A 27,817-nucleotide genomic window follows, 5' to 3' on the forward strand; every position below is an offset into this window, starting at 1 on the left:
TGGGTGTTTCTTATAGAATTTTGGGTGCTGATCATGAATATTACATCAAAAATTACCCATCAACTACCATTTCAGAGAAATCTTCAATTTTGTCGTGATTTTTTCTTATATTTGGATGCAAACAATTTTTTCTCCCATAAGTGTCTTATCAACAACGGTTTGTGCCGCCTGGGTATGTCCATGCATAAAATCTAGCCAGGTTGGAAGCTGTTTTATGGAAGATGACATCCTGGGCATGTCTGGGCAGGTCTGAACGAGCTTGCGCTGTCTCACCATGCTATAATGGTGGCTTCCATACACCGATCCTGCTCATTTGGTTAATATAGATAGTCCGTGTGTGTATATAGTATCAGTATAGTAAAGTATAGTAGTATAGTAGCTGTAGCAATATAACAGTAAGTAAGCTTGATGCTATAGACGTTTTGGTGTCGGGCAATATGTCTCGTCGGTGTCGTAACAGCCGCGACACATTCTGCTATATCTGTGGGGAATATACACTTACGCCTCAGAGACGTTCGATGACTGCCCTTGTAAAGAAAGCCTATCATCTGTATTTTGGCTGCAAAATAGGTGATCAAGACAAGCAATGGGCGCCTCACATTTGCTGTACGACATGTGCTGTTAGTCTGAGAGCCTGGCTCAGAGGTACTCGAAAGACGATGCCATTTGCTGTTCCGATGATATGGCGAGAACAGAAAGACCATGTGACGGACTGTTATTTCTGTTTGACTAATGTGTCTGGTTTCTCTGCCAAAAACAAGAAGTCAATTGAATATCCTAATCTGCCTTCAGCAATGAGACCCATGCCACATGATGACAGTCTTCCAGTTCCGAAACCACCAGAGGATTGGACCTTAGACGAACCAGATGAAGAAACTGCAGTGCAGGGTTCTAACAGTGACATTGACCCGGATTTTGAACCATCCTCATCAGGCGATCCACATCTGATAACACAGTCCGAATTGAACGATTTGGTCAGAGATTTGGGTCTGTCAAAAGCAAAAGCTGAGCTGCTAGGTTCGAGACTGCAGGAATGGTGTTTGCTATCACCAGGTACGAAAATTTCTGTGTTTCGAGACCGGCATCATGATATAACCAAATTTTTTGCACAAGTCGACAGTCTCTGTTTCTGTTGTGACATTGAAGGATTGTTCTCGGTCTTTGGTTGTGATCACAACCCGGAAGAGTGGCGTCTTTTCATTGATTCGTCAATGTTAAGCCTGAAAGCTGTTCTGTTGCACAATGGCAACGTTTATCCTTCAGTACCTGTTGGCTATGCAGCACATATGAAAGAAACATATGAGAATATGGAAATGTTACTAAAGTATGTCCAGTATACCAGGTATAACTGGAATATCTGTGGAGACCTCAAAGTCGTTGCTCTGTTACTAGGACTGCAGCTTGGCTATACAAAGTACTGCTGTTTCATCTGCGAATGGGACAGCCGAGACAGAGAGTCGCACTATTCTAGAAAGAACTGGCCACTCCGTAAAAAGTTAGTTCCAGGACAGAAAAATGTAGCACATGAATCGCTTGTTGACCCGACAAAGATATTTTTGCCTCCTCTTCACATTAAACTGGGACTCATGAAGAATTTTGTGAAAGCAATGAACAAGGAAGGGGAAGGTTTTCGTTATTTAAGACAGATGTTCCCAAGAATAACTGATGCCAAGATCAAAGAGGGTATTTTTGTTGGCCCCCAGATCAGACATGTTATGAGTGACAAGCGATTTGAAGATCTGTTAGTTGGGCCGGAAAAAATTGGCTGGAAAGCCTTGAAAGACGTTGTTGACAATTTTCTGGGCAATTACAGAGCCCCAAACTACATTCAGCTGGTAGACAAACTTCTCAAAGCATACAAGAGAATGAAGTGCAATATGTCACTCAAGATTCATTTCCTCCATTCACACTTGGACTTCTTCCCCGCAAATCTCGGTGCTGTGAGTGACGAGCACGGTGAAAGGTTTCATCAAGACATAGCTACGATGGAGAAACGATACCAGGGCAATTGGAATCCGTCAATGCTTGCCGACTATTGTTGGATGCTACAACGTGATGCACCAGACACTGAATATAAAAGAAACTCGGGAGCAAAACACTTTTAATTCTGTTTCATTTAGTCGCTTGTGCGAAACGTAAACTTGACTATATATTTTATTGTCAGTAAACATAAAAATGTCTATTTCTCATAGTTCTTACGTGATGCAGTAAAACCAAAACCATATTTGAGCATACCAAGTTGGTACCTGTCATAATCACCAAAAACTTTTCAGGAATCAAGACTTAACCAAAAAATTGTTGTGCAGTGTAGCCAGTTGTGGGATGCCCTTAAAGCTGTAATAAGGGGGAATCTAATTAAAAGGGAGGGAGCACATAAGAAAAAAACTAATGGACCAGCAAACCATTTCTGCGAGAAAGCTGGTAAATTTAGAGTGTCAGTATAAGAACAGCCAAGAGCTGATATTCTTCAAGAACTTCAGTAGTTAGAAAGGATTTGGGGAGATTATAAACAGAAAAATACCACCACTACAAGTGAATTTTCTACTCTATGCTAACTTATCTGGGTGCAAAAACCTGGAACGGCCTACCAGAAAGGATCAGGAAAGAAATAAACTACACTACATTCAGAAAAAACCTGAAGATTCACCTCTTTGACAATTAATTGTCTTCAATTCTATATGGCTGCCCCCTTCCCACACTACTTTACCCTTCCTTTTTGATCTGTCGCCTTGAGCCTGTATAGGCATGTGCGACTCACAAATGGAAGATTAGATTAGAAAAAGAGGATTTCATGCATGGGCAACTTAGAAGTTTTTGGATTTGGTAATAACTATAGCATTATGCTGGCTAGGCACCTTCAAGAAGAGATACAGCCCAAACAATTTGGAAAATAAAAATAAAAGGGGATATATTTTATTACACAGATGGCAAATATATGCTCAATTCCTTGAATTTAATCAATAGTTATATGATGGAGATAGTAGTGATAGAGATGACATTCAATCTTACTTGGATCAGATTTCCATGCCTGGCTCAGTCCAGGAAAAATGTCAATGTTAAATTATTGACAAAAATACTAGTTGAGCAATTAGCCCTGTTATTATTGATTGCAAACAATCAGGCTTTATACCAAAGCGACAAACCAGACAATATCAGGTGCACATTGAATGTTATTTGGGGTGCTTAGCAAGCCTGATCAAAGCTGGCTTTATCATCTATAGATGTGGAGAAGACTTTCAACTGTATCCACTTTGGTGGGTAATGAGCAAAGTAAGGCTGGGGGACAATTTTATACTTGGATTCATAAGTTTTACGTGAAATCCATAGCATGCATAAGGGTGATTGGGAGACATACTAATTCCTTTATTGAAAGAGGTATGAGATAAGGTTGCCTCCAATCCCCGGGTGCTTTCTTACGTTTTCAAGTTACTTCTTTGGATCCACATTCTAGCTCTCCCATGACACTTTTTCCTTGTTTTCCCAGTAGAAATTTAGAGTTCTCCAGGGATTCCTCCTCACCTTTTTCAACGTACTTCTCTCCCCTCTGCTCATGTTAATTCAGGAACAAGACTGGGCTCCCTTCTGTTATGCAAAAGATATTAAGATCCTCTGTCATGTCTCCAAACCCTCCACTTCACTTTCTACCCTCAATGGTTATCTTCATCGTGTTTCCAGCTGGCTTAAGAATAACAAACATTTTTTTAACACATCCAAATGTGAAGCCATTGTATTCCCCACACCACACTCACCCTTGCCTTCCTGCCCTTTATTTTCGAAATTCATCCACTCCCTTTCTGTAACACCATCAAAATCTTAGATGTCATTTTCGATTCTGTATTGACCTTTAAACACCAGATCAATTCTATTGTCTTCTCCCACTTTGCTTTACACTGAATTCGGCCCCTACGCTCAATACTAGGTCCACCACTTATTTGCACCCTTTTTCTTTATTCACTTAAATGTCTTCAATTCATCCAATCCACTGCTGTTAAACACTTTCACTCTGCTCTGACAACGTTACCCACCACCTTCATTCAGAACAATGGCTTCCAGTGTCAGCCTGCATTCAATTCAAACTCTCAGCCTGGTCTTTAAATTGTGTATCCTTTCTGCTTCAGCATATCTCAACTCTCTCCTTATTACCTAAGCCCTAACAAATTCTCTCTACTCTCCATTCTTCCACCACTTATCTAATTTACTGTCCAGTACCTTTTGCATTCTATAACTATTTTGTGTGAGATCAGCATCAGCTACCTTGGTGCAAACTTGTGGAAATCTCTATCCTCTCACATTCTTATGGAACCTTCCTATCCAAGGCTCATCATCAGTTCATTGAGTCATCTGGTTCTTCTACTCCTTGACCGCACCTGTTATCCCTTTTATTTTTCTTAACCACCTAGTTACCTTTATGGCCTACTTATGGTAAGTCAAATACTGAATAATTATAAATAAATACATTTTGTTTGTTAGGTCTCAGTAATTGGAGAGGTCTCATATGGCAAGGAAAGATTAGGTTCTTACCTTGCTAATCTTCTTTCTTGTAAGCAGGACTGGTAGTCTTTCTTGACCATCGGGTTAAACCCCCATTATTTGTGAGGGTTGCAGAAAGCTCACTGTTTGTTTTCATGCTCCATCCTCCCATCACTCTGGATGAGTTTCACCCACTGATTCTCTAAAGTCACTGTGCATTTAATGATAGCGCTAAACCTTGTAAATGGAGACCATAAAAAGCCTGGTGGTCTAGTGGAGCCCCCACTATTGCTGCCCAGCCGCCTCAGGCCCCACCTGTGGGCAGGGTTTGAGGCGCCTTGGCCAATCAGGCCCTAAGGCACATGCCGGACAGACAGGCTTGGGATCCATCCATCTGGCCAACTCTTTTGAGGTCCGGGGAGGGGAGTGTCGAGGGGTTGGCGCGGGGTCAGCGGGTGGGGGGGCTGATCAGGGGTTCGAGGGCGATCGTGGAAGGGGGTGCGCCGAGGGCAGGAAAGCCTGGGATCCCTCCTGCCCATATCTTAGTGAGGGTAGGGAGCTTCGCTGGGGCAGGAGGGCTTGGCCTCCCTCCAGCCCAGATTGAGTTGGGGGGGAAGGGGGTCGCTGGGGCAGGAGGGCTTGGGCTCCCTGCTGCCTGGATCGACTCGGGGGGTGGGTCGCTGAGGCAAGAGGGCTTGGGCTTCCTCCTGCCTGATCATGTCGGGGGGAGGGGTGTTATCACGGCAGGAGAGATGGCTCATCTCTCCTGCCGAGATAGCAATCCCAAGTGTCGCGTTTGCTGCGATCGTTGCTGGGGGTGGGTGTGTGGATTCTGTAACCGGTGTTGTTTCTGACAGACACTGGTTACAGAATCTAGCTTTTAGGCGAAGGACTGGCTCTTCCTTCGCCTAAAAGGCCTGGCTTTGGGCGTTTGGGATTAGGCTTTTTTTTGGTTTATTATATGTCTTAAGTGTAGACTTAGTGGTGGTCTGTGCGTTTAAACAGCTGAATGTAGAGGCAGATCATTATCAAAAAAACCTCCTTTTGGACGTTTTTTTGAAAATGGACATTTTCCCTGCTTCTACTTTCAACATTTAGGGCCTTAGGCCAAAAGGGGACTTAGACTTTTTTTTATTATGCCCCTCTAAGTGTCTTACAATAAAACATACATAAAATACATTTTCAAATTGACAAACTTCAAAACTATTTATCAGTTTTGACCCTACTATTAGCATCTATATTCTCAATTCTAACATGTCTTGTCATAATTCCTTAGAAAACATATTTTTTATACAACTGTTAATTCCCACTCATGAAGGCTTGTATGAAAAAAGTGCAGCATATCTTTGCACAAGTGTATTTTGCCACTATTTGATGAAGCATATTGCACAATACAATGGTGCATGTTTTGGCCCTCCGATTATTACAAAACATAAAATGTGCCCCTTGATAGAAAAAGGTTGAATAAGTCTGCAATAGACCATGCTGATCTCTTGTCATCATTTACTATATTACTATGTACTGTAGTTTCTTACCCTGATAGGTTTTACTGCCTGAGCATCAGGAAGAAACTTTAATAATGTAGATGCAGCCAGTAGCAAAAAAGATCGATTTATAGAGTCTCCTCCATCCAGTCCTGAGAGTGACAATTTGTACAAGCCATTGCAAGACTCAAGACGAACTGCAGTCTATAACAAAAAAATTAGATAAAGATATAGAGTGCAAAAAGTTTTTTAAAGGGCTCCAGCTATAAATTTTCTAAATAATTTCAAAATATGTTATGGATTCAAATACAAAATTTACCATTTTTATAGAATTACCAGTACAAGTACACCACCGATTTTCAGGCACCCCTGGTTCCAAAACCACATCAGACTAGCCGTTTTGCCAAACCAACAGTGGCCATTATAACAAATTCTAACCCACTAATTATATACTTCCCATGTGTCTCTAAAGCACCATGGACTGCTACAACCTTAAATTAAGCTAAGAATCGCACAAAATCGAAGCATCACCACTAGCAAGTGCAGCTACACAATACCATCTATGGGCTGCCTGGGAAACTGGTTTGGTGGTTGCAGGAATTTGAAGTTCCCGCTCGTAAATTTGTCCAGACTTGAGAAGGTGCTGGATCATCTGTTGTCAGAAAATCGGTGGTTTACCTGTATTAAGTTAAGATTTTATCATTTAGGAGGTATTCATCAAAGCATTTAAGTAATGTATATAAACCATGATTTTATGCGTGGAAACAACTTTTTACAAAAATAGCCAGACTAAGCAGGTGAAAAAATATCTACATAATACAGTAATTTCTATATACAGCAAAGATGTGTTCCTGGGGGAGAAGTTGGGGAACAATTTGCATTCACACACGTACACATTTAGGTTTTCAAAAGATAGGCACAAATTCATGAGAAAATTTGGTGTAATTTAAAAAAATCCACGTTAAAAGATATTATGTACTTACCCTGGTAAGCTCTTTTCCAGTAGATATGTGAGACATTCTAGACATGTCCCCATGGCTGCATGCCATCTGCAGAAGGAATCCAGTTCGGACTCTTCTCTGTGCCTCTTCTGTACTTCACTGAGCTCCCTAGCTCCACCTACAGTTAGTACTCAAGCACTAAGGGCCACTAAACCAACGTGAAGCAGAGACACCCATAATAATCAAGGTCATAAATTACTGTTGAGCTCAAAGGAGTAACAAGAGAATATCAACTGCAAACAGCTGGCAAAAACCTCAAGGGAGCTCAGAAACTAATCCTGATAAAAAGAGGAACATATATACAATATACTCCCTCAGCCTCCAAGGGCTGACTAGCATCCAAGCTATAACTTGGAAACGCATGACACAAACTAAGAAGTAGTCAGACGAAAAATGAAAGGGTGAGAGTCTAGAATGTCTCACCTATTTACTAGAAAAGAGCTTACTAGGGTAAGTACATAATCTCCTTTCCCAGTGCAATAGGTGATATATTCTAGACAAGTGGGATGTACAAAAGCAGTCCCCAAAAAGCTAGGGCAGGCTTACTGTGCCAACCCTCAAGACTGAGGACCCAAAGGCAGAGTCCCGTCTTGCCGTCACATCAACTCTGTAAAACTGGGCAAACATGGGTAGAGAGGACCACGTTGCTGCTGTGCAAATCTCCTCAGGGGAGACAGCTTTAGCTTTGGCCCATGAAGAAGTCACACATCTAGAATGTGCCTTGATGGAAATAGCAGACTGTTTCCCAGAAAGAGTGTAGGCTGATGAAAGGGCCTCATGGATCCATCTGGAAATCGTGGCCTTAGAAACAGGAGCATCCCACTTGATAGGAGTTAGCACAAACAAATGATCAGAAAGATAAAACCCATTTGTGACCTCCAGATGGCGAAGAAGCATATCTAGTTTCCTCAAAACACGATCCTATGCCTTTGAACCAGTAGGCTGAAAAACAGGCAAACAGCCTCCCTGATTAACATGGAAAGCTGAAACTATCTTCAGCAGAAAGTAAGGAACTGTGCACAAGGAAATCCCCATCTCCAAGATCCAGAGGAATGGTTCACTGCAAGAAAGAGCCTGGAGGCTGGGGCCCAGAAAGACCATCTTGAGCGTCAAGTCAAAGAAGGAAGCATCCTGAAGGGGCTCAAAGGGAGTCCTGGAAATACTAGACAGCACCAGGTTAAGGCCCCATGAAGGGAACGGCAGAGAAATCAGTGGTCTAATGTGAAGAGCCCCTTATAGAAATCTGGCCACATCATGGCGAGATGCCAAAAATTAAGGACAACCCCGGGATCGACAACAAGACAGACCAGCCACTTGGACCCAAAGGGACACCACAGTGAGGCCATGATCAAGACCAGCCTGGAGAAAAGCCAGCATCACCAAGTGTGGCACGGAATAGGCACTGCTTGGACCTGAGCGCATCAATGCTGGAAAGTCTTCCATGCTGTAGCATCAGAAGATACAGCAGTCAAATTCTTACACATAAGAAGAGCCCATGTGGTCTAAAGCTACATGCTTAAGTGCCATGCCGTAACAGCAAAGCAACCGGGTCCTCCACACAACCAGACTCTGAATAAGTGGGTCAGAATAGACGCTCAACTGAATGCCACAACCTTAGCGAAGACGCATCAGATCTGCGTACCACGGCCTGTGAGGCTAGTCTGGAGCTACCAGAAAGACAAGGCCCAGATGGACTGTGAACTGTCAAATGACTTGGTCTATCATGGACCAGGGAAGAAAAATATACACGGCTGCACAACAGCATCCAAACCCTCACTTACAAGCTTGCACCTTCGACTGAAGAATCAATCTGCTTTCATGTTCTTTGTCGTGGCCATGAAGTCGAAGCGGGACCAACACCAACACCGTACAATAGCTCAGAACGTCACCAAGGCCAGTGCCCACTCGCCCTAATCCAAGGGCTATATGCTGAGGAAGTTGGCTTGAACAATGTTAACTCCCACCTCATGCATTGCTGAGAGCCCACAGAAAGAGAAGGCGGGCCTCCTAAGCCAGAGAGTTGCTCCAGGCACCTCCCTAGCAGTTGAGATAGGCTACTGCTGTTGCATTGTCAGAGAAGACTGTCACTACTTGGCCTTCCATAGTCTTTTGCACTAGAGCCAACCAAATGGCTTTGAGCTCCGATCGGTTGAGTGGCCATTTCCACTGAAGCAGATGCCAAGTGCAGTGGGCTGGCATCTGTCAGCACCACGACCCAGGAGGCAATCCACAGGGGTGTGCCCTTGCACAGCGATTGTGAGAGAAGCCACCAATCATGCTGGCCCGAGTCTCCAGAATCCAGGGAAGACTGGTCTATAACACATCCCTGTGCGGAGCCCAGAGAGAGAGGAAGACATGCTGGAAAAGATGCATGCACGCTCTCACCCAAGAAACAACATCCAACATGAAAGCCATGGATCCCAGGACCTGAAGATAGTCCAACGCCGAAGGAGCTGGAAAAGTGAAAAAATCCAGGAAGAGAGAGGTTGTAAAGGCTCAGCATTAAAGATAGTTTTCACAGCAACCTGTGAACTACTGTCTGCCTCTGCCCACCCACCGCTACTCTTAAATTACCCTCCACATTTCACCAGCTGATCTTAACAAGAAAATCTCCACAAACCTGAAACACCTAATCCCTAAACCTCTCACCAGATCTGGAAACTCAACCTTTCGCCACACTTGAGATACTGCAGGAGGATCTGCTCTGCTAAAGAGAAGAAACATCCATTGGAATATTTTGCCTGCTGACATTCAAACTTTGGAAAGGTAAATTTGGGTTTCAGTAGGTTACTTCAGTTTAGTTCTCTTTTTAGCTCAGCCAAATCAGTTAGGCAATAGTGCAGCCTTTAGAGTCTCTGTTAGGGTTTCATACAAAAAAGTGTTTTAGTCCAGATCAATATTTTAGGTTGAATTTCAATACATAATATCAGATTATAGCACAATGGAAGATTAGCTTTATACCTTCCATAATCTTTTGTTAGTCCCAGGAGGATTCCATATACTAGGTATTCATTCCCAACCTGCAGTCCAGGTGTCGCAGAAATCTAAATGTTTTTAGAACACATACTGTATTCCACCTAGTGGTAGAATCAGTTGAGTCCCAAAGCCAAGCACATACCTATAAATCAAGGACAAGGGAGCACAGGAAAAAATCCCCATCAACACAAGTAACTCACGAACTGATTTACTCTGCAAAATATTAACAAGTAAACAGGCACAAAGGCAACTCAGAAACAATGCAGTACTAACCTGCTGTGTGCAACAAGCACCCCAAGAAAGGCCTTCGGTAATGTGTATGCTCACAGAAACTCCATACAGAATCTGGTAACTGGCTGGAAAATCTTCAAGCCTGCAATGAGAGTAACTAAGGCAGAAAAGGAGCAGGCTCCTCCAAGCAACTGAGTGAATACAGAGAGGGCAGGTCGTATGGAATCCTCCAGGGACTAACAGAAAGAAGATTATTGAAGGTATAAACTTAATCTTCCATTCTGTTAAGTCTCTTCCAGATTCCATACGCTACATGATGTACCAAAGCCATGGAAGCAAGGGAGGGACAGAACAAAACAAAGGTCCCGAAAACCAGCAGCAGAATGCGCCACCACATCCATTTGGTAAAACCGGGTAAAAGTATGAAGAGAGGACCAAATAAAGGAGCAAGATCCTCTGCATATCTAATTTGTGGAAGATCCAATCTTCACACAACATACTTGTCATATGAAATGCAGACAAACTAACCTCTTAATTGACTCAGAAAGCAGAGACCACCAATGACAAGAAGGAATGTACAGTACGGAGGAAAACACCCGCGTCTATCATACATAAAAAAAGATTCTCTGCACGAAAGAGTAGAATCTCCAAAATACACCGTGCTGAGACAACAGTGACCAGAAAAATGTCATGAACGTCAGGTCCAGAAGAAATACATCCTATAGTGGTTCAAAGGAACCCTCATCAAGGCCATATAAGATGATGTTAAGAGTCTACGAAGTGAAAAGAAAATGTAAGGGAGACTGTGGATAAAGTGTCCTCCTCGTACATCTGGTCAGATTTGAAAGAGCAGTAAGCAAACTAGCTCCTCTGCATGCCCAAAAAAACACACAAAGCCTGCAACCTGAACTTTCAGGGAGGCCACTGAAAGACTTCTGGCTAAACCCTCCTGAAGGAAAACCAGGACTACCTAACTGGTAGCCTACTCAGGCTCCATCTAACTCCTAGCACCCCCCTGTGAGAAAAGCCTACTAGGCTTTGGCAGAAGATGCCAAAGAAGAGTGTACTTCAAGCGCAACAGAGTCGAGATAACTATCTTCAAACAACTGCTCATCATCAAGGCTGAACGCTCAGGAGCTATGCCATAAGCCAAAATGCCATGGGTTCTCCAAGGACACTGGTCCCTGACTGAGAAGATATTATTGAAAAGGGAACCGGAGCCTCTCACCCCACTAAAGATATACGAGAACCACATACCATGAGTGGTGAGGCCAAATCAGAACCACTAGACACCAGGCCAGAATGTATCGCTGTCATGTAGATGCCCAGACCTATCAGAGGCCATGGGGGGGGGGGGGGGAACAACACATCATATAGAAACTTGTGAGCCAGCCAGGGCCAAACCAATGAATCCGACTCTTGCTTCCACGTTGTTTGTCAACTGAAAAGGCACCTGGCCTTTGAGATCTCTGCTGAAGCCAACAAGAACCTCTGGGGCAAACCCCAGCTCTTGTAAAAGCAGACAGAATGGCTCCTATGACAGAAACCAGGCTCCTGACACAAGGAAATGTTGGCCAAGGAAGACTGCTGGAACATTGGCGACTCTGGCCCCATGGGCCGCCGACAAAGGCAGAAGAAGTGCTTCTTCCCATTGGAATGCTGCCGATCTATCTTGCCCGAGAGAGAAAGACTCCCAAGGAGGTGTTGAGGAATGTGTAGCTTGGTGGTGGGAGAGAGTGGGCATCTCTTCTGCTGCTGGGGTGTGTTGCTTGGCAACAGAAGAGAATAGGCATCTTTCCCACTGTCAGGAGGAGGATTGCTTGACATCGGCGGCACGATTTGTTGTTGGGTTTTTTTGTGTTTATTCTGTGCATGTGCCCATCGCTATCACCAGCGATGGGCACATGCAAATTTAGCAAATCTTCATTACTTTCCACCAACCTCATTTGCATATCACAGCCTGTCCGTTTTTAACACAAATTTTTGAGATTCTAGGCCTTAGTGCTTATAAACGGGGAAAGTGTTTCTGGTGTTACAGTGGGTGATCATCTGGCATCCAGTGATCACTGCATTGTATGGTTTAATATTAAAATGATTATAGAGAGTGCTCACTCAAAAGTAAAGGTTCTAGACTTTTAAAAAAACTAACTTTGTTCGGATGGGGGATTACGTCAAAAAATTGTTATCTAGATGGGAATGCCTCGAAGGAGCAGAAATGTAGTGGGCAAAACTGAAAGGATTTTTTATAAGGTGACAAACCTTTTTGTGAGGCAAGTAAGTAAGAGGAAAAGAAGGCCACTTTGGTTCTCAAAAAGTAGTAGCTGAGAGGTTAAGGAATAAGAGGTTAGCTTTCATGAACTACAAAAGATCGCAGAAAGAAGAAGACAGGCAAAAATATCTGAAAACGTTAAGAGAGGCAGGTCTAGTAGTCAGGAAATCAAAGATAAAAATGGAAGAAAAATAGCTGATACAGTAAATCGGGGAGACAAGACTTTTTTTTTTAATATATATAAGTGATAGGAATAAGTGCAAAAGTGGCATTGTGAGATTCAAAGGTGAAGGGGAGAAATATGTAGAAGCTGACAAAGAAAAGGCTGAATTGCTTAACAAATATTTTTGTTCTGTGTTCATGGCTGAAGTGCCGGGAGCGGGACCGCAGAAGACAAACATGAATAGGGATGGAGGAGTGGTAGATCCTGATCGATTTTCAGAGGGTAGTGATGGGGCCGGATAGTGTACATCCGAGGGTGCTGAAGGAACTTAAGGAAGTTCTGGTGGCTCCGCTGACTGATCTTTTCAATGAGTCTCTAGAGTCAGAAGTAATACCGGAGGATTGGAGAAGGGTGGATATGGTCCCTCCACACAAAGGTGGAAGTAAGGAAGAAGTAGGGAATTACATGTTGGTAAGTCTGTGGTAAGCATAATGGAAACACTTTAAAACAGAGAATGGTCAAGTTTCTGGAATCCAGTGCATTACAAGACCAGAGGCAATAAGGATTCACTAGAGGTAGGTTTTCTCAGACAAATCTGATCAATTTCTTTGTCTGGGTGACCAGAGAATTAGAGGTGATGTATTTAGATTTTAGCAAAACCTTTGACAGTGATCCACACAGACATCTAATAAATAAACTGAGTGCCCTCGGGATGGGCCCCAAAGTGACGGGTTGAGTCAGGAACTGACTGCGTGAAAGACAACAGAGGGTAGTGGTCAATGGAGATCGCTCTGAGGAAAGGGATGTTACCAGTGGTGTGCCTTAAAGATCTGTTCTTGGGCCTAGTCTTTTTAACATTTTCATAAGTGATATTGCTGAAGGGCTGTCAGGTAAGATTTTCCTTTTTGCAGATGATCCCAAAATCTGCAATAGAGTAGACACCCAGGATGGTGTGAATAACATGAAGAAAGACCTAGTGAAGCTTGAAGAATGGTTTAAAATTTGGCAGTTAAAATTTAATGCTAAGAATTGCAAGATCATGCATTTGGGCTGCAAAAACCCAAAGGAATGGTACAGTTTAGGAGGTGAAGAACTTATGTGCATGACAGAAGAGCGGGACTTGGCTTTGATTGTATGTAATGATCTTAAGGTGGCCAAACAGGCTGAAAAGGTGACGGCGAAAGCTAGAAGGATGCTAGAGGAAGAGGTATGGTCAGTAGAAAAGACAGAGGTATTGTTGCCCCTGTATAAGACTCTGGGGAGACTTCATTTAAAATATTGTATACAATTCTGGAGACCGCACCTTCAAAAAGATATTAAAAGGATGGGGTTGGTCCAGAGGAAGGCTAAAATGGAGCATTGTCTTCATCATAAGGCATATGGGGACAGACTTAAAGATCTCAAGCTATATACAGATGAGCAAAACCCTCCAGCAAACTTTGACTCACAAACCGAGTGTTGTCTTGATACACAAGCGCAATCCTACCCGGATACTTGGACGTCTTGGAGAATCTTGAGCAGAGCCATGCAGTCTCAAGCCCAGAAAGCCCTTTTCTGATGCTTCTTCCTGTTTCCAACAAAGTGGGGTGCCTTAGAGGAGAGAAATTATAGCAGGCAGACTGGCCACCGGAGAAGGAAAGATGTTAAAAAGATACCCGGAGGGAAAACAAAAAGCTCACGCCAATGGTGCAAACAGCAAAAACTGCCAACGAGGCAATCAGGGAGAGAAGAACTTGTCTGAAGTGACACAGCAAGGAGAGCTCGCACATGCCGTGTCCACGAACCTTTGGCTGGGAGCAGGAACAGAAAGAAAGCTGTGCGATTGTCGGTGGGCAGCCTCAGCAGGTACCACTGGGCATGAATACTGTATGTCTGAATGAATTTGTCACAGGTAGCGAAAACTCCCCCCCCCCACCCCAAAGTCGATGGCTGCAGTAAAAAAAGCTGTTTGGGAGAGGGAGAGAAGGATGAAACCAATGCAGTAGCATAACCAGTCTCAGCCTATGTACACATCTTATGCACACAATTTCTCCCTCACACCAGCCAGTTTTTGGGATGTGGAACAAATCATCAGAGTTTCCATTACTTCCTATGGGGAAACTCACTTTGATATATGAGCGCTTTGGATTACGAGCATGCTTCTGGAACAAATTATGCTCGCAAACCAAGGTAGCACTGTATTTTGGAGGAAAGCAGGAGAAGGGAAATGTTTAAATACCTACATGAAAAAAGTGCCCGAGTTGAGTCTCTTTCATTTGAAAGGAAGCTCTGGAATGAGAGGGAATAAGATTAGGTTAAGACATGATAGGCCCAGGAGTAATCTAAGGAAATACTTTTTACAGAAAGGGTGGTAGATACGTGGAACAGTCTCTCAGAAGAGGTTGTGGAGACATAGACTGTGTCTGAATTCAAGAAAGTCTGGGATAGTCACTTGGGATCTCTTAGAGAGAGGAAGAGATAATGGTTACTGCGGCTGGGCAGCCTGGATGGGCCATTTGGCCTTTATCTGCCATCATGCTTCTATCCATGCATTAACGGGAGCAAGGTTTGGGCAGAGCACAGGCACAGTTGTGATGTCTATGCGCATTTAAAAAAATATATATACGTGTAGCCATTATCTGGGATAGTCCATAGTGCTGAATTACCGGAGTGTCAATTTCAGATAGTGCATAGGGTCTATTTCTCTTAAAAGCAGACTTATTACTTAGGATGGACAGAAAGCACTCAAAGTCTGAATTTTCAGACAGTTGCTAACACTCTCTTTCATGGTTTATGGCAGTTTAGACTAGTGCTGCCCGATTTGAATCGATTCACCAATTCACTTCGGGTGAATCGATTCGAATTGATTCTTGTTTTGTTTTGGTTTTTTTTAATCGGCCTCGCCAATTTGGTCACCAACTCTCCTCCCAGGAAAAAAATGTTTGTTGAGTGTTTACGTCTGCTAACTGACCAAATCCCCTTTCCCTGTATCGCTCCCTCTTACCCAAACCTCCACTCCATCTCTCTCCCTCATCCTGTCTTACTTTCAAACTTGTCCTTGAAGTCTCTAGCAATAGCATCCATTCATCCCGCCTCCACTGATGAGACTTCCTATTTACGGAAGGGCGGGATACAGGAGAGGGAAAAAAGTTGAACTACAGGGGTCGGTAAGCCGTGGGAGGAAAGCTCTGTGGCAGGTTGTAGATCACTGTATGAATTATTGTTGGTGCCGCCTGCAACCTCAAAGAAATTTGAAGGTAGGATGTGGGGATGAGACTGAGGGGTAAACGATGGACAGCGAATAGGGTTGGAGAGTGGAGAAAGAGATGTCAGACTGTGGAGAAGGAAAACATACTAAACCTCTCCCTTCTAGGTTTAGTATGTAATACCAAGGGAGAGTGGGGTGTCTGGTCCTTGAATGCATGTTGAGAGGGGTGCTCGACATGTGAGGGCAGTCACGTGCTTGAATCATATGCCTAATGCGCGTGACTTGGGTACTTCTGCTTCCTATTTGGGGGAGGAAGAGTTAGATCTCTCCTAGAAGCCTGTAACTAAGCCTTCCAGCTCTAACTCTACAGGTATGCCTGCTGGAGAAAAGCAGTTTTATCTTTAGTATCATGTTTAGGGGTTATTACAGCTATTGTTTTTTTGAAAAAATTTTGGGCTTTCTCTAATTAATCTGGTACTACCCCTCAATGTTCCCCTGTAGTGAGGATCACCAACAGGCTGCTACAGCAACTATCTAATTAAATAAACCAGCTCTGTCTTTTGAGCCTAGAATAATAATACTATACTGTGCTGCCTATTCCTCTTTTTCTTTATCTCCTTCCACCCCACCCCTCCCCATTTGTTTTTTCCCCTCAAGTGCTGCATTATCCACAGAAATGTGGATGCTTGTTTGTTTTCAACTGGTAAAAAGTAGTGCTGAGTGATTTCCTGGGGGGGGGGGGAGAGAGGGGGGAAGAAATAATGGGTCTAAAACAGAGGAGAGGGAGTGAGATGGTGGACAATGGGATTTAGGAAGGGGAGGAACAGAAAGAGAGAGACACTGGACACAAGGGATGGTATGGAGGGGGGTGGGGGATGGAGATACTGAATACGAGGGTAGTTGGGAAGAGAAAGGGAGAGCTGGTGGAGCCTGGGATGGTGGGGAAAGAGGGAGAGATGATGGACGAAAGTGTAGTTCAGAAAAAGCAATGTTACTTACCGTAACAGTTGTTATCCAGGGACAGCAGGCAGCTATTCTCACTAGTGGGTGATGTCATCAGACAGAGCCCCGGTATGGACGTCTCACAAGCACGTGTTGCTTGTAGAAACTTAAAGTTTCTAGATGCCCGCACCGCGCATGCGCCGGTGCCTTCCTACCCGGAGATCCGGGCGTGTCTCCTCAGTTCAGGTAGCTAGCCTGAGAAGCCAACCCAGGGGAGGTGGGTGGGACGTGAGAATAGCTGCCTGCTGTCCCTGGATAACAACTGTTACGGTAAGTAACATTGCTTTATCCCAGGACAAGCAGGCAGGTATTCTCACTAGTGGGTGACCTCCAAGCTAACCTCAGTGGGATGGAGGGGGAGTTGGCGACTTAAGAGAATAAATTTTTCAATACTGTTTGGACAAACTGTCCATCCCGTCTGGAGAGGGTATCCAGACAATAATGTGAGGTGAATGTGTGAACCGAGGACCAGGTGGCAGCCTTGCAAATTTCCTCGATTGGTGTTGATCTGAGGAATGCTACTGAGGCTGCCATTGCTCTGACCTTATGGGCTGTGACCTTACAAGGAAGTGATAGTCCAGCCTGGGCATAGCAGAAAGAGATACAAGCCGCCATCCAATTAGAGATGGTGCGCTTTGATACGGGTCTTCCCAACTTGTTAGGATCGAAGGAGACAAAAAGTTGAGGAGTGGTTCTGTGTGGCTTGGTGCGATCCAGGTAGAAAGCCAAGGCACGTTTGCAGTCTAGAGTGTGAAGGGCCGATTCTCCGTGGTGAGAATGAGGCTTAGGGAGAATACTGGAAGTACAATGGATTGGTTGAGATGAAATTCGGAGACCACCTTAGGCAGGAATTTCGGGTGAGTGCGGAGGACCACCTTGTCATGGTGGAATACTGTGAATGGTGGGTCCGCCATCAATGCCTGGAGTTCGCTGACTCTGCGAGCGGACATAAGGGCTACAAGGAAAAGCACTTTCCAGGTGAGATACTTCAGAGGGGCCCTGTTGAGTGGTTCAAACGGGGGCTTCATGAGGTGGGAAAGGACTACATTGAGGTCCCAAACTACTGGGGGTGGTTTGAGAGGAGGGTTAACATGGAAGAGTCCTTTCATAAATCTGGCGACCACCGGATGGGCCGAGAGGGGTTTCCCTTGTAGAGGCTGGTGGAACGCCGCAATAGCGCTCAGGTGGACTCGTATGGATGTGGACTTGAGCCCAGATTGAGATAGGTGTAGGAGATAGTCCAGCACGGAGGATAAGGAAGCTCGCTGAGGTTCCTTTGACTTAGAAACGCACCATGAGGAGAATCTGGTCCATTTCTGGGAGTAGCATTGTCGAGTGGCGGGCTTCCTGGAAGCTTCCAAGACCTCCCTCACTTCTTGTGATAATTGGTGAGGGGTTACGTTGAGAGGAACCAAGCTGTCAGGTGGAGAGACTGCAGGTTGGGATGAAGTAGTGATCCTTGATGTTGAGTAAGTAGTGAAGGAAACACTGGAAGTGGTACTGGTTCCCTGCTGCTGAGTTGAAGTAGGAGGGAGAACCAAGGTTGTCTGGGCCACCGAGGAGCTATTAGAATCATGGTGGCCCGTTCGAGTTTCAGCTTGACCAGAGTCTTCTGGATCAGCGGGAATGGTGGGAACGCATATAGAAATCGTTTCCCCCAGTTCAGTAGAAAGGCATCTGCCTCGAGGCGATGAGGAGTGTAGATCCTGGAGCAAAACTGAGGCAGTTTGGCGTTGTGGGGAGCCGCAAAGAGGTCTATCTGAGGCGTCCCCCATTGCGTGAAGATTTGGTGAAGGGGGTTGGAATGGAGAGTCCATTCGTGCGGTTGTAGCAGACGGCTTAGTTTGTCTGCTAAGACGTTGTTCTCCCCCTGGATGTATACTGCTCTGAGTAGGGCGTTGTGGCGCACCGCCCAGTCCCAGACTCGTAGAGCTTCCTGGCAAAGGAGGGCCGAGCCCGTGCCTCCTTGCTTGTTGATATAATACATGGCGGCCTGATTGTCTGTGCGAATGAGGATTACCATGTCGTGGAGTCGGTGTTGGAAAGCTTGGAGCGCATTGAAGATGGCTCTGAGTTCCAATAGATTGATTTGGTGTAGTCTTTCCGCACTGGTCCAGAATCCTTGGGTGCGGAGACCCTCCAGGTGGGCCCCCCATGCGTAATTCGACGAATCGGTTGTGAGAACTTTCTGATGGGGGGGAGAGTGCATCAGCAAACCTCTGGATAGATTCGAAGAGGTCATCCACCAAAGTAGAGACTGCCGAAGAGCAGGTGTGACTACGATGCGTTTGGACAGTGGATCGGATGTCTGATTCCACTGTGATGCCAGGGTCCACTGGGGGATCCTGAGGTGGAGTCTGGCAAAGGGTGTCACGTGTACTGTGGAGGCCATATGGCCCAGGAGCACCATCAGTTGTCTCGCCGGTAGGGTTTGGCGAGTAGCCACCGACTGGCAGAGATGAAGAAGAGACTCCATGCGTTGCCGGGGCAGGAATGCTCGGAGTCGGGTGGTGTCCAGGACCGCTCCGATGAAGGGGAGGGACTGGGTGGGTTGTAGATGAGACTTGGAGAAGTTGATCTCGAAGCCCAAATTCTGGAGGAAGTAGGTTGTAGCCAAGGCCGCCGAAGTGACCTCTGGGGCTGACGGGGCCTTGATGAGCCAGTCGTCGAGGTATGGAAACACCTGTAGACCCCTGTCCCGGAGTGCTGCGGCCACTACCACCAGGCACTTTGTGAAGACTCTGGGGGACGAAGATAGGCCGAATGGTAGCACTCGATACTGTAGGTGCAGATTTCCCACCTGAAATCTGAGGAACTTTCGGGAGGCCGGGTGAATGGGGATGTGAGTGTAGGCCTCCTTGAGATCCAGGGAGCATAACCAGTCGTTCTGCTCGAGGAGGGGGTATAGAGAAGCCAAAGTCAACATGCGGAACTTCTCTTTGACCAGGAACTTGTTGAGGGCCCGAAGGTATAAAATGGGTCGCAGGTCGCCCGTTTTCTTCGGGACGAGGAAGTACCGGGAGTAAAACCCTCGGTTCAATTGGTCTGACGGGACCGGCTCGACAGCCCGAAGCTGAAGTAAGGTTTGGACTTCCTGAAGAAGAAGGGCGGTCTGCGTCGAGCTTGAAGGATACTCTCTTGGAGGATGGTCCGGGGGGACCCGGTGGAATTGAAGAGAGTATCCTTCTCTTATGATGGAGAGGACCCATAGGTCCGTGGTTATGGCCTCCCATCGGTGGTAAAAAAGATGGAGGCGGCCCCCTATGGGAGAGGCCGAGGTTATGCTCCCGGGAGGGGCGTCAAAAGGGCTGGGGAGCCTTAGGTACAGCCGGTGGCTGAAGTTTTTGCTGAGACTTCTGGGGAGGTTGTCTCTTCGCAGGCTGTCTCGCAGCAGGCGTTTGTCTGGGCATGTAACGCCGCTGGTAAATCAGGGGTGGCCTGGAAGGTCGAGACTGTTGAGGTTTGGGTTTGGGCCTTAGGATGGATTGAAAGGATTTTTCATGATCCGACAGCTTCTTGGTAACAGTTTCGATAGACTCATCGAACAGGTCAGCTCCAGCGCATGGTACGTTGGCGAGTCTGTCCTGTAGGTTGGGATCCATATCGATAGTACGGAGCCATGCCAGGCGACGCATGGCTACCGCGCTTGCGGCGGCGCGTGCCGAGAGTTCGAATGCATCGAAGGAGGATTGCATCAGCTGGAGGCGTAATTGGGAGAGGGAGGCTACCACTTCCTCGAACTCGAATCGAGCTTGGTTGTCTATGAACGGAGTGAACTTGCGGAGCACCGGCAAGAAGAACTCCAGATAGGAAGAGAAAAAGAAGTTGTAGTTTAGTACCCGTGACGCCATCATGGAGTTTTGGTAGAATTTTCTACCAAATTTGTCCATCGTTCTCCCCTCTCGGCCCGGCGGTACAGAGGCGTAGACCTGGGAGGGGTGAGAGCGTTTAAGGGAGGACTCGACCAGTAGGGATTGGTGGGAGAGTTGAGGGCCCTCGAACCCTTTATGGTGCACGATGCGGTATCGAGCATCGAGTTTGCTGGGGATCGCCGGTATGGAATACGGCGTTTCGAAGCACTGCATGAAGGTCTGGTCCAGTAATTTATGCAAGGGGAGCCGAAGCGACTCCGTTGGAGGGTTAGGTAAATGCATGGTGTCCAGATACTCTTTGGAGTATCTGGAGCCCGTGTCAAGGGTCACATCCAGATCATCCGCCATTTGTCGGAGGAATGATGAGAAGGACAATTGTTCCGCCAGCGTCGGTCTGTGGGACGGGCTGGAGGAGGATGAGGCCTCCAGGTCCGTGGACATCGGGGAGTGACAAGGAGAATCGGGCACCGGTGTCTCCTCGTACTCCGGGCCCCTCGGAGGGGACACCTCTGATGAGGAGTATCCCCTACGTTGCAGTTTTTTCTGCGGTGACACCTCCGAATGGCGTGAGGAGTGCCAGGATGAGTGTCTCGATCGGTGCCCGTCTCGGTGGCGGGACGGGGATCGGGATCGTCTGTGCATCGCATGGTCTCCCGAGGCCCCCAAGTGGATAGGGCTGGAAGCGGTGGATCGTAACTGGGTTTGCGATGCGGGTTCTTGCGATGCTACCCAAGTCTGGTAAGGAGTACGGAAGAACTCTTCCTGACTATGCCCAGGGCTTCGAGTATCGATCGGAGGTCTGGTCCCATGTTGGCGCGGAGGCGTAATGGGTTCTAATGGCGGCATATCGGTAAGCGAGGCTTGCCGCGTGGGCATCGCCGCCCTCCCCCGTTCGTCCTCGTCGGTTGTCGAGGTCGAACGGTGTGGGGGAGGGGGAGGGGGCGGACCGCCCCTTTGGATCGGTACCGGGAGGTCACCCTGTATGGCAGCGATGAGCCCGGGTCCGATGGTCTGCATGAGCTCAACGAATTGAGCTTCCAGCACGGACCGTAGCGAAGCCGATAAGGAGGGATCCGCACCGAAAGGGGGTCCTCCTGCACGGACATCGCGCTCCTTCGAGGCCGAGTGCTTCTGCTTAGTAGCTTTCGGCACTTTGATGACCATTGGTGGCACTGTGGAAGGAAGAGGTACCTGAACCGAGGAGACCGGGGCAGGCACCGACGTCGAGCTCGTGGATGGTGTCGGGGCGAGCGATGCCGGTTTCACCACGCTCGATGCAGGAGGGGTCGATGCCGGTTTTGCCCGAACCGGGGAGGTATCGGATGAAGTGGAGGCTGAGGGATCCTTAGCTGCGTCCATCTTGAACATCGATTCCCACAATAGGCAACGCCGCTTGAATGAGCGTGCCGTAAGGGTAGAGCAAGGCCTGCACGATTTCGGAATGTGGTCAGGGCCCAAACACTGCAAACAGCGCCAGTGAGGGTCCGTGAGTGAAATCGCGCGTTGGCACTTGCTGCACTTTTTAAACCCGGTGATTGGCCGGGACATAGGCCGGAAAATCTCCGCCGCGAGGTCGAAGCCAGTGGGCCTGAGCCACGTGGCCGGCCCGTTCGACCCGCCGGAGGAAATAATCTTCTTTTTTTTTTTTTACCGAAAAGAAAAGAACTGTTAACTGTAATTAAAAGAAAGCGAAAAAGCGGACAAGGAAGGCAAATTTAACTGAATTCAGCTAGCGCATGATGAAGTTGAACTTCTCAGCTCCGCGGAAAAGAAAGAACTGAGGAGACACGCCCGGATCTCCGGGTAGGAAGGCACCGGCGCATGCGCGGTGCGGGCATCTAGAAACTTTAAGTTTCTACAAGCAACACGTGCTTGTGAGACGTCCGTACCGGGGCTCTGTCTGATGACATCACCCACTAGTGAGAATACCTGCCTGCTTGTCCTGGGATAAGGAGAGATACAGCTGCGGGGATGGAGATGAAAAAAAGGAAAGATGCCAGACCTCCTGGGGAGGGAAGGGAAACTGAAGGAGAAGACAGAGATGGAAGGTGGATGGCTAGTACGGAGAAAGAAGAAAGAAGGAAACCCTGGCAAGCGAGTTATCAGAAGACAACCAGAGCCTGGGACCAACATGATTTGAAAAATAACCAGACAAACAAAAGGTAGAAAAAATAATTTTATTTTCTGTTTTGTGATTACAATATGTCAGATTTGAAATGTGTATCCTGCCAGAGCTGGTGTTATACCACCAACGTGAGCTAGGATTTAACAGAGAGAGGAAAAGTCTTTCTTGCTTGTTTATTTTGTTTACATCACAGTGCAAGTGTGGGTAGGAGAGGGTAAAGGGGTGGGGTGAGTGAAGAGGATATACAATTTTTATTTTATTGTAACCCGTTCTGAGCTTCTGGGGAAGGCCGGGTATAAAAATGAACAAATAAGTGAATAAATAAAAATAAAATATACTCACCAGGATGTTTGAACAAAACACCCAATTGTGCAGGAAAATTGAATCAAATCATCGATTTAATAGGCTGAATCAAATCAAAATTTTTTCCTGAATCGAGCAGCACTAGTTTAGACTGATAAAATCTTTCTGGGTAGCACTATTATATTACTTGCAAAATCTGTGTTGGTGGAAGGGATTCTTTTCAACCAAACCTCTCTGCGTGTGGCTCAGGGACAAGGCGAAAAATTATTTTTTGGTAAAGCTTATATTGTGTGGAAAAATTTATATTCAATCACTGGTTGCAAACTCAGCCTCCAACTTTCTGGTATTGGAGGAACAAACTTCATGTGTTAGTAGTATGGGAATCTTATACAGCTTGTTTCCAACCAATATGAGAAAAAATATTTTTGTCATTTTAGAATCCATATTTTCATTCAACATCCCCCAAAGCAAGCAATCAAGTATGAAATAGGTTTCAGGATACAACTAATGCAACAAAGTAATATTTCTTGGGATGAAGGAATTTTTTTTTTAGTATATCTTTATTGGGATTTTCAAATAGATGAAAATGTATAACAAAGACAACTTTAAAATGATCAGTTAAGCCATATACAAATGAGTGTAATCAATTGAATAAATTATTAATTTTATATTTTGTTAAATTGATATTAAAAAAGTAAAGTGATTTCCACATTTGTTTGCATAATGTGCTTTTAAGATAAGAATGTTTTCATATTTCTTGTAAAGTAATGACCAGTTCCACCACATATATATAGAAAGATGAGAGTTGTTCTTCCAATGGCTAATGATTAAAGCAATTCAGATAAGAAAATCAAAAGGTTTTTTTGTATCTTCAACTGATAAATTTGAAGACACAGCTAATGATTTATAAATTATTTCCTTATCTTTCGACCTAAACCTGTTTCTCCTCTTCTGTGAGCAACACCCTCATCCTCCCTGTCTTGTCGGTTCACAACCTTAAGGTAATCTTTGACTCATTTCTCTCCTTCGCTTCACATATCCAACAGACTGCCAAAACCTGTCATTTCTTTCTCTACAATATCGCTAAAATCAGACCCTTCCTTTCAGAGCGCACTGCCAAGACCCTCATCAGTACCTTCTCACCTAGACTACTGCAACATGCTTCTTACTGGCCTTCAGCTAAACCATCTCTCTCCCCTTCAATCTGTTCAGAACTCTGCTGCATGCCTCATATTCTGTCAATGTTGCTAAGCTCATATTACTCCTCTCCTCAAGTCACTTCATTGGTTCCCTATCCATTTCCTCATACAGTTCAAACTCCTCTTACTGACCTACAAATGTATTTGTGCCACAGTTCCTCAGTATGTCTCTTCTCTCATCTCTCCCCACATTCCCCTCATTAGATAAGTCTCTTTTATCTGCATCCTTCTCCTCTACAGCCAGCTCCAGACTCTGTCCCTTCTACCTTGCTGCACCATATGCCTGGAACAAACTGCCAAACTCGATACATCAGGTTCCATCTCTGACACTATTCAAATCCAGACTCAAAGTCCACTTCTTTGAAGATGCTTTTAATTCTAAGCACAACTATCTCTCTTATCATTTTGTAAGCTCTTTTCAGCAGGGATTCTCTTTTCTGTGTTTTGCTGTACAGCACTTCCTAAGTCTAGTAGAGCTATAGAAATGATTAGTAGTAGTAGTATAAAGAAGTTTTGAGTCCATGTCATTTAACTCCTTGCTGCTGTAAAGAGGATTCGTGCTTGTGATGTGTTTCTGGGCTGCCATTTCTATAGAAAAGGTACATAGCAAAATAAATTAGTAATATTCTGATCCGATGATAAAACAAATAACAGGAGAAGGGGAAGGACTAAAAGCTCTATGCTGCCATCTTGTTCAGAATTCGAGTGCCCCCAGTGGCAGGAGGGCGGCTTTTAGGGGAGGTGGGAAATATAGGCTAAGAAGATCTGAGGTTATAAGAGTCAAGACCTGAGACCACTGCTTGTGTTGTTATAACCAGTTGTTATACTATATGCCCTTAGTTATATTGTCTAGGGGGAAGGTGTTGAATACAATTTACACAGAAAAATATGATATTAGTTTATGAAATCCCAAAATGCTTAGAAATGTTTTGTATTCTCTTTATTTTGCATTTAATTAAAAAAAATTTCAAATTAAAAATGTGTGTACATGCGCAGACTATAAACACAAATTTATACCTTTTTCAAAGCAGGTTCAAATTTGAGCAAGATGATTTACCAGGTACCCCAGAAAATAAAATAGGCAAAAAAATGGGTGCTTTTTCAATGTTTCACACATGCATCCTGATATAAAATTGGGTTATCAGAATGAATTTAAAAGAAAATGCTGAAAATATATCAGCTATGAGAGAAGAGATCTCTGGCCTTACCAAACAGTTAGACATGTCTAATCGGCGTGTGGATCAGTTAGAGTCCCGCATTGTGAAAACGGAAGTGGATCAGAGGCAATGCAAGAAAGATCATGCTGAGTTTAAGGACCTGCAAAAATGTATGGAGGCTTATGAAAATCATTCTCATAGGTGTAATGTTAGGATCCTTGGGATTGCTGAAGGATCAGAAGGGAAAGATTGTGTCACCTTTCTAGAAAATTTGCTGCCAAAATTATTTCCTATTTCAACGAAGTATACATTTGAAATAGAATGAGCACACAGGATTCCTGTGAGGCAGTATAACGGACAGCCCAGACCAAGACCTATTATATTTAAAGTATTCAGATTTCAGCATGCATTAGAAATATTGCGGCTTACCAAAGAAAAGAAGAAATTGGAGTATAAAAGACTCTAATCTTATGTTTGTGCCTGATTTTGCCCCAAAAACGGCAGAGAAAAGAAAGCAGTTTTTATTATTACAGCCCCAATTACAGCAGTTAGGGGCAAGGTATGGCTTGTACTATCCGGCTTATATAAGAATGACTCACGATAATCATACTGTAAGGTATGAAGATCCTATTAAATTACAGCAATTATTGCAGGATGTGAGAATCCTATGGAATAGAGAGTCAGTGATGAACAAGGATATGATTTATATATTAAAAAAAAATTAAAAAAAGAATAATAATATATAATAATAATAATAACACATTATTTAATCATTTAATTGCAAAGGTTATATTAAATATATTTTGAGATAAGAAGATCTATAAAGAAACATTTATTTTGTGCAAAAGATTTTTATTTATATCTTCAAGATGAAATTCCACTGTGCAGTTAAAGTTTAACTGTCAGCAAGGCTCGCGTCCTGTGAAGTTCTGAAGCGGCTGTTAAGATGTTATATTGGCTTTCTTTATATTACTGGGTCAGACTGAAGATCTGACTGAAGAATGAGGATAAACTGTTATACAAGGTGATTAAAGTTGTCGAAGGTACTATTTAATTAAAGAAGAAGAGAAAAGGAAAACAAAAACAAAAATAAGTTGGTTTTGTGAAAGACATGTCGGGATCAACAATACGGCAAAGCAGGCTTCTTTTCCTCTAAGTTTTTTTTATTGGAAGCACTTTTCATTACAATTCGAGAACATTTAATATGGATTGATATGTTATGTTTAATGAAAGGAATTTGAGAGTTTCTGATAAATAACACAGCAAGCTTCATTATTTCAAGTACTCTTAATGTCAAAGATACTTTTCGGTAGGATGAAATCGGCAGAATGAATGGAAACTTCAAGTTTAAGATGAATGAACTTGAAGTTTGAATGGGCATATCACAATTCATTTTTCTTTGGGGGGTTTTTTTTTTCCATTTTATTTTCCCTTTTATGGTTTAAGGGGTCAGAATAGTAAACTCTAGTTTAGCTAAATAGCTAATGCCATGAGTTTTGGTTAATGTGTGAAAGTGATTGGGTTTGAATGTTAAGTATGCTATGAAGTTTATGTGTAAGGAGATAGGAGTACTAGATCTATGACTTATATTAGAGAGTTATGATTTGGTGGAGTCCTTCAAAAGAATTGGGAACGAATAGAGATTGATAAGTATGGATTGAGTGTTACTATATTCAAAATGTATGTTTGCGTATATATAGTTGAGAATTTTATAAACTGGGGATTGGTTTGGTATGAATGGATTTCAGATGTATAGTTAGGTTGTTTTTTTTAAATAAACTTATTAGGATTAATTGTAAGTGAGGAAGAAGAGGAAAGGGAGAAAAGAAGAAAAAGTAAGAAAAAAAGATTGGGAATGTACTAATTGGATTATTTATTTATTTGTATTTTAATGATTTCTATTTTATTCTAATTATTAACATGAAGGAATAGGAATTGAGTTTGAAGGTTTAATTATTTATGGAGTCATGGTAGGGTTAGTGATATTGAGTTTTCATTATTTTACTATTCAATTATATATTGGGTAATCAAAGATTAAAACGGGATTTTTTTGAAAACTGCTTAAATATTTGATTGGGGAAGATGATAGTTTTACATATTAATTTTAATGTATGATTTGAAATTAAAGATATAATATGATAGTGTATGAGATTTCTATTTCAATGAATTATTTTTAAACTATAATTATATAAAATTATATTACATGATATATAATTTAATTTTAGACCAATACATTTCTATTAATGATATAATTTTAATCATAAAAAGAAGTATATCATAAGTAGTGACTAAAATTCAATTGATTTAGTTCTTATTTTGACTATATTCTGAATAATTGAGAATCATAATATAATTACATAAAGTAATATGATTTCTAA

The 27,817-nt window shown here is 44.0% G+C and overlaps 1 protein-coding gene across 8 annotated transcripts in view; it reads right to left on the reverse strand.

The window, feature by feature from the left end:
- Window positions 1-27,817, reverse strand: part of USP34 (ubiquitin specific peptidase 34) — a 1,084,964-nt gene that overhangs the window by 390,510 nt on the left and 666,637 nt on the right. For all 8 annotated transcript variants that reach the window (XM_033939082.1, XM_033939080.1, XM_033939079.1 and 5 more), the window contains one exon: window positions 6,006-6,158. In XM_033939082.1, the coding sequence (XP_033794973.1) occupies window positions 6,006-6,158 (153 nt within the window). The remainder of the gene's footprint in view (window positions 1-6,005; window positions 6,159-27,817) is intronic.

The sequence above is a fragment of the Geotrypetes seraphini genome, chromosome 3 (genome assembly GCF_902459505.1).
Source record: "Geotrypetes seraphini chromosome 3, aGeoSer1.1, whole genome shotgun sequence".
Taxonomy (NCBI): Eukaryota; Metazoa; Chordata; class Amphibia; order Gymnophiona; family Dermophiidae; genus Geotrypetes; species Geotrypetes seraphini.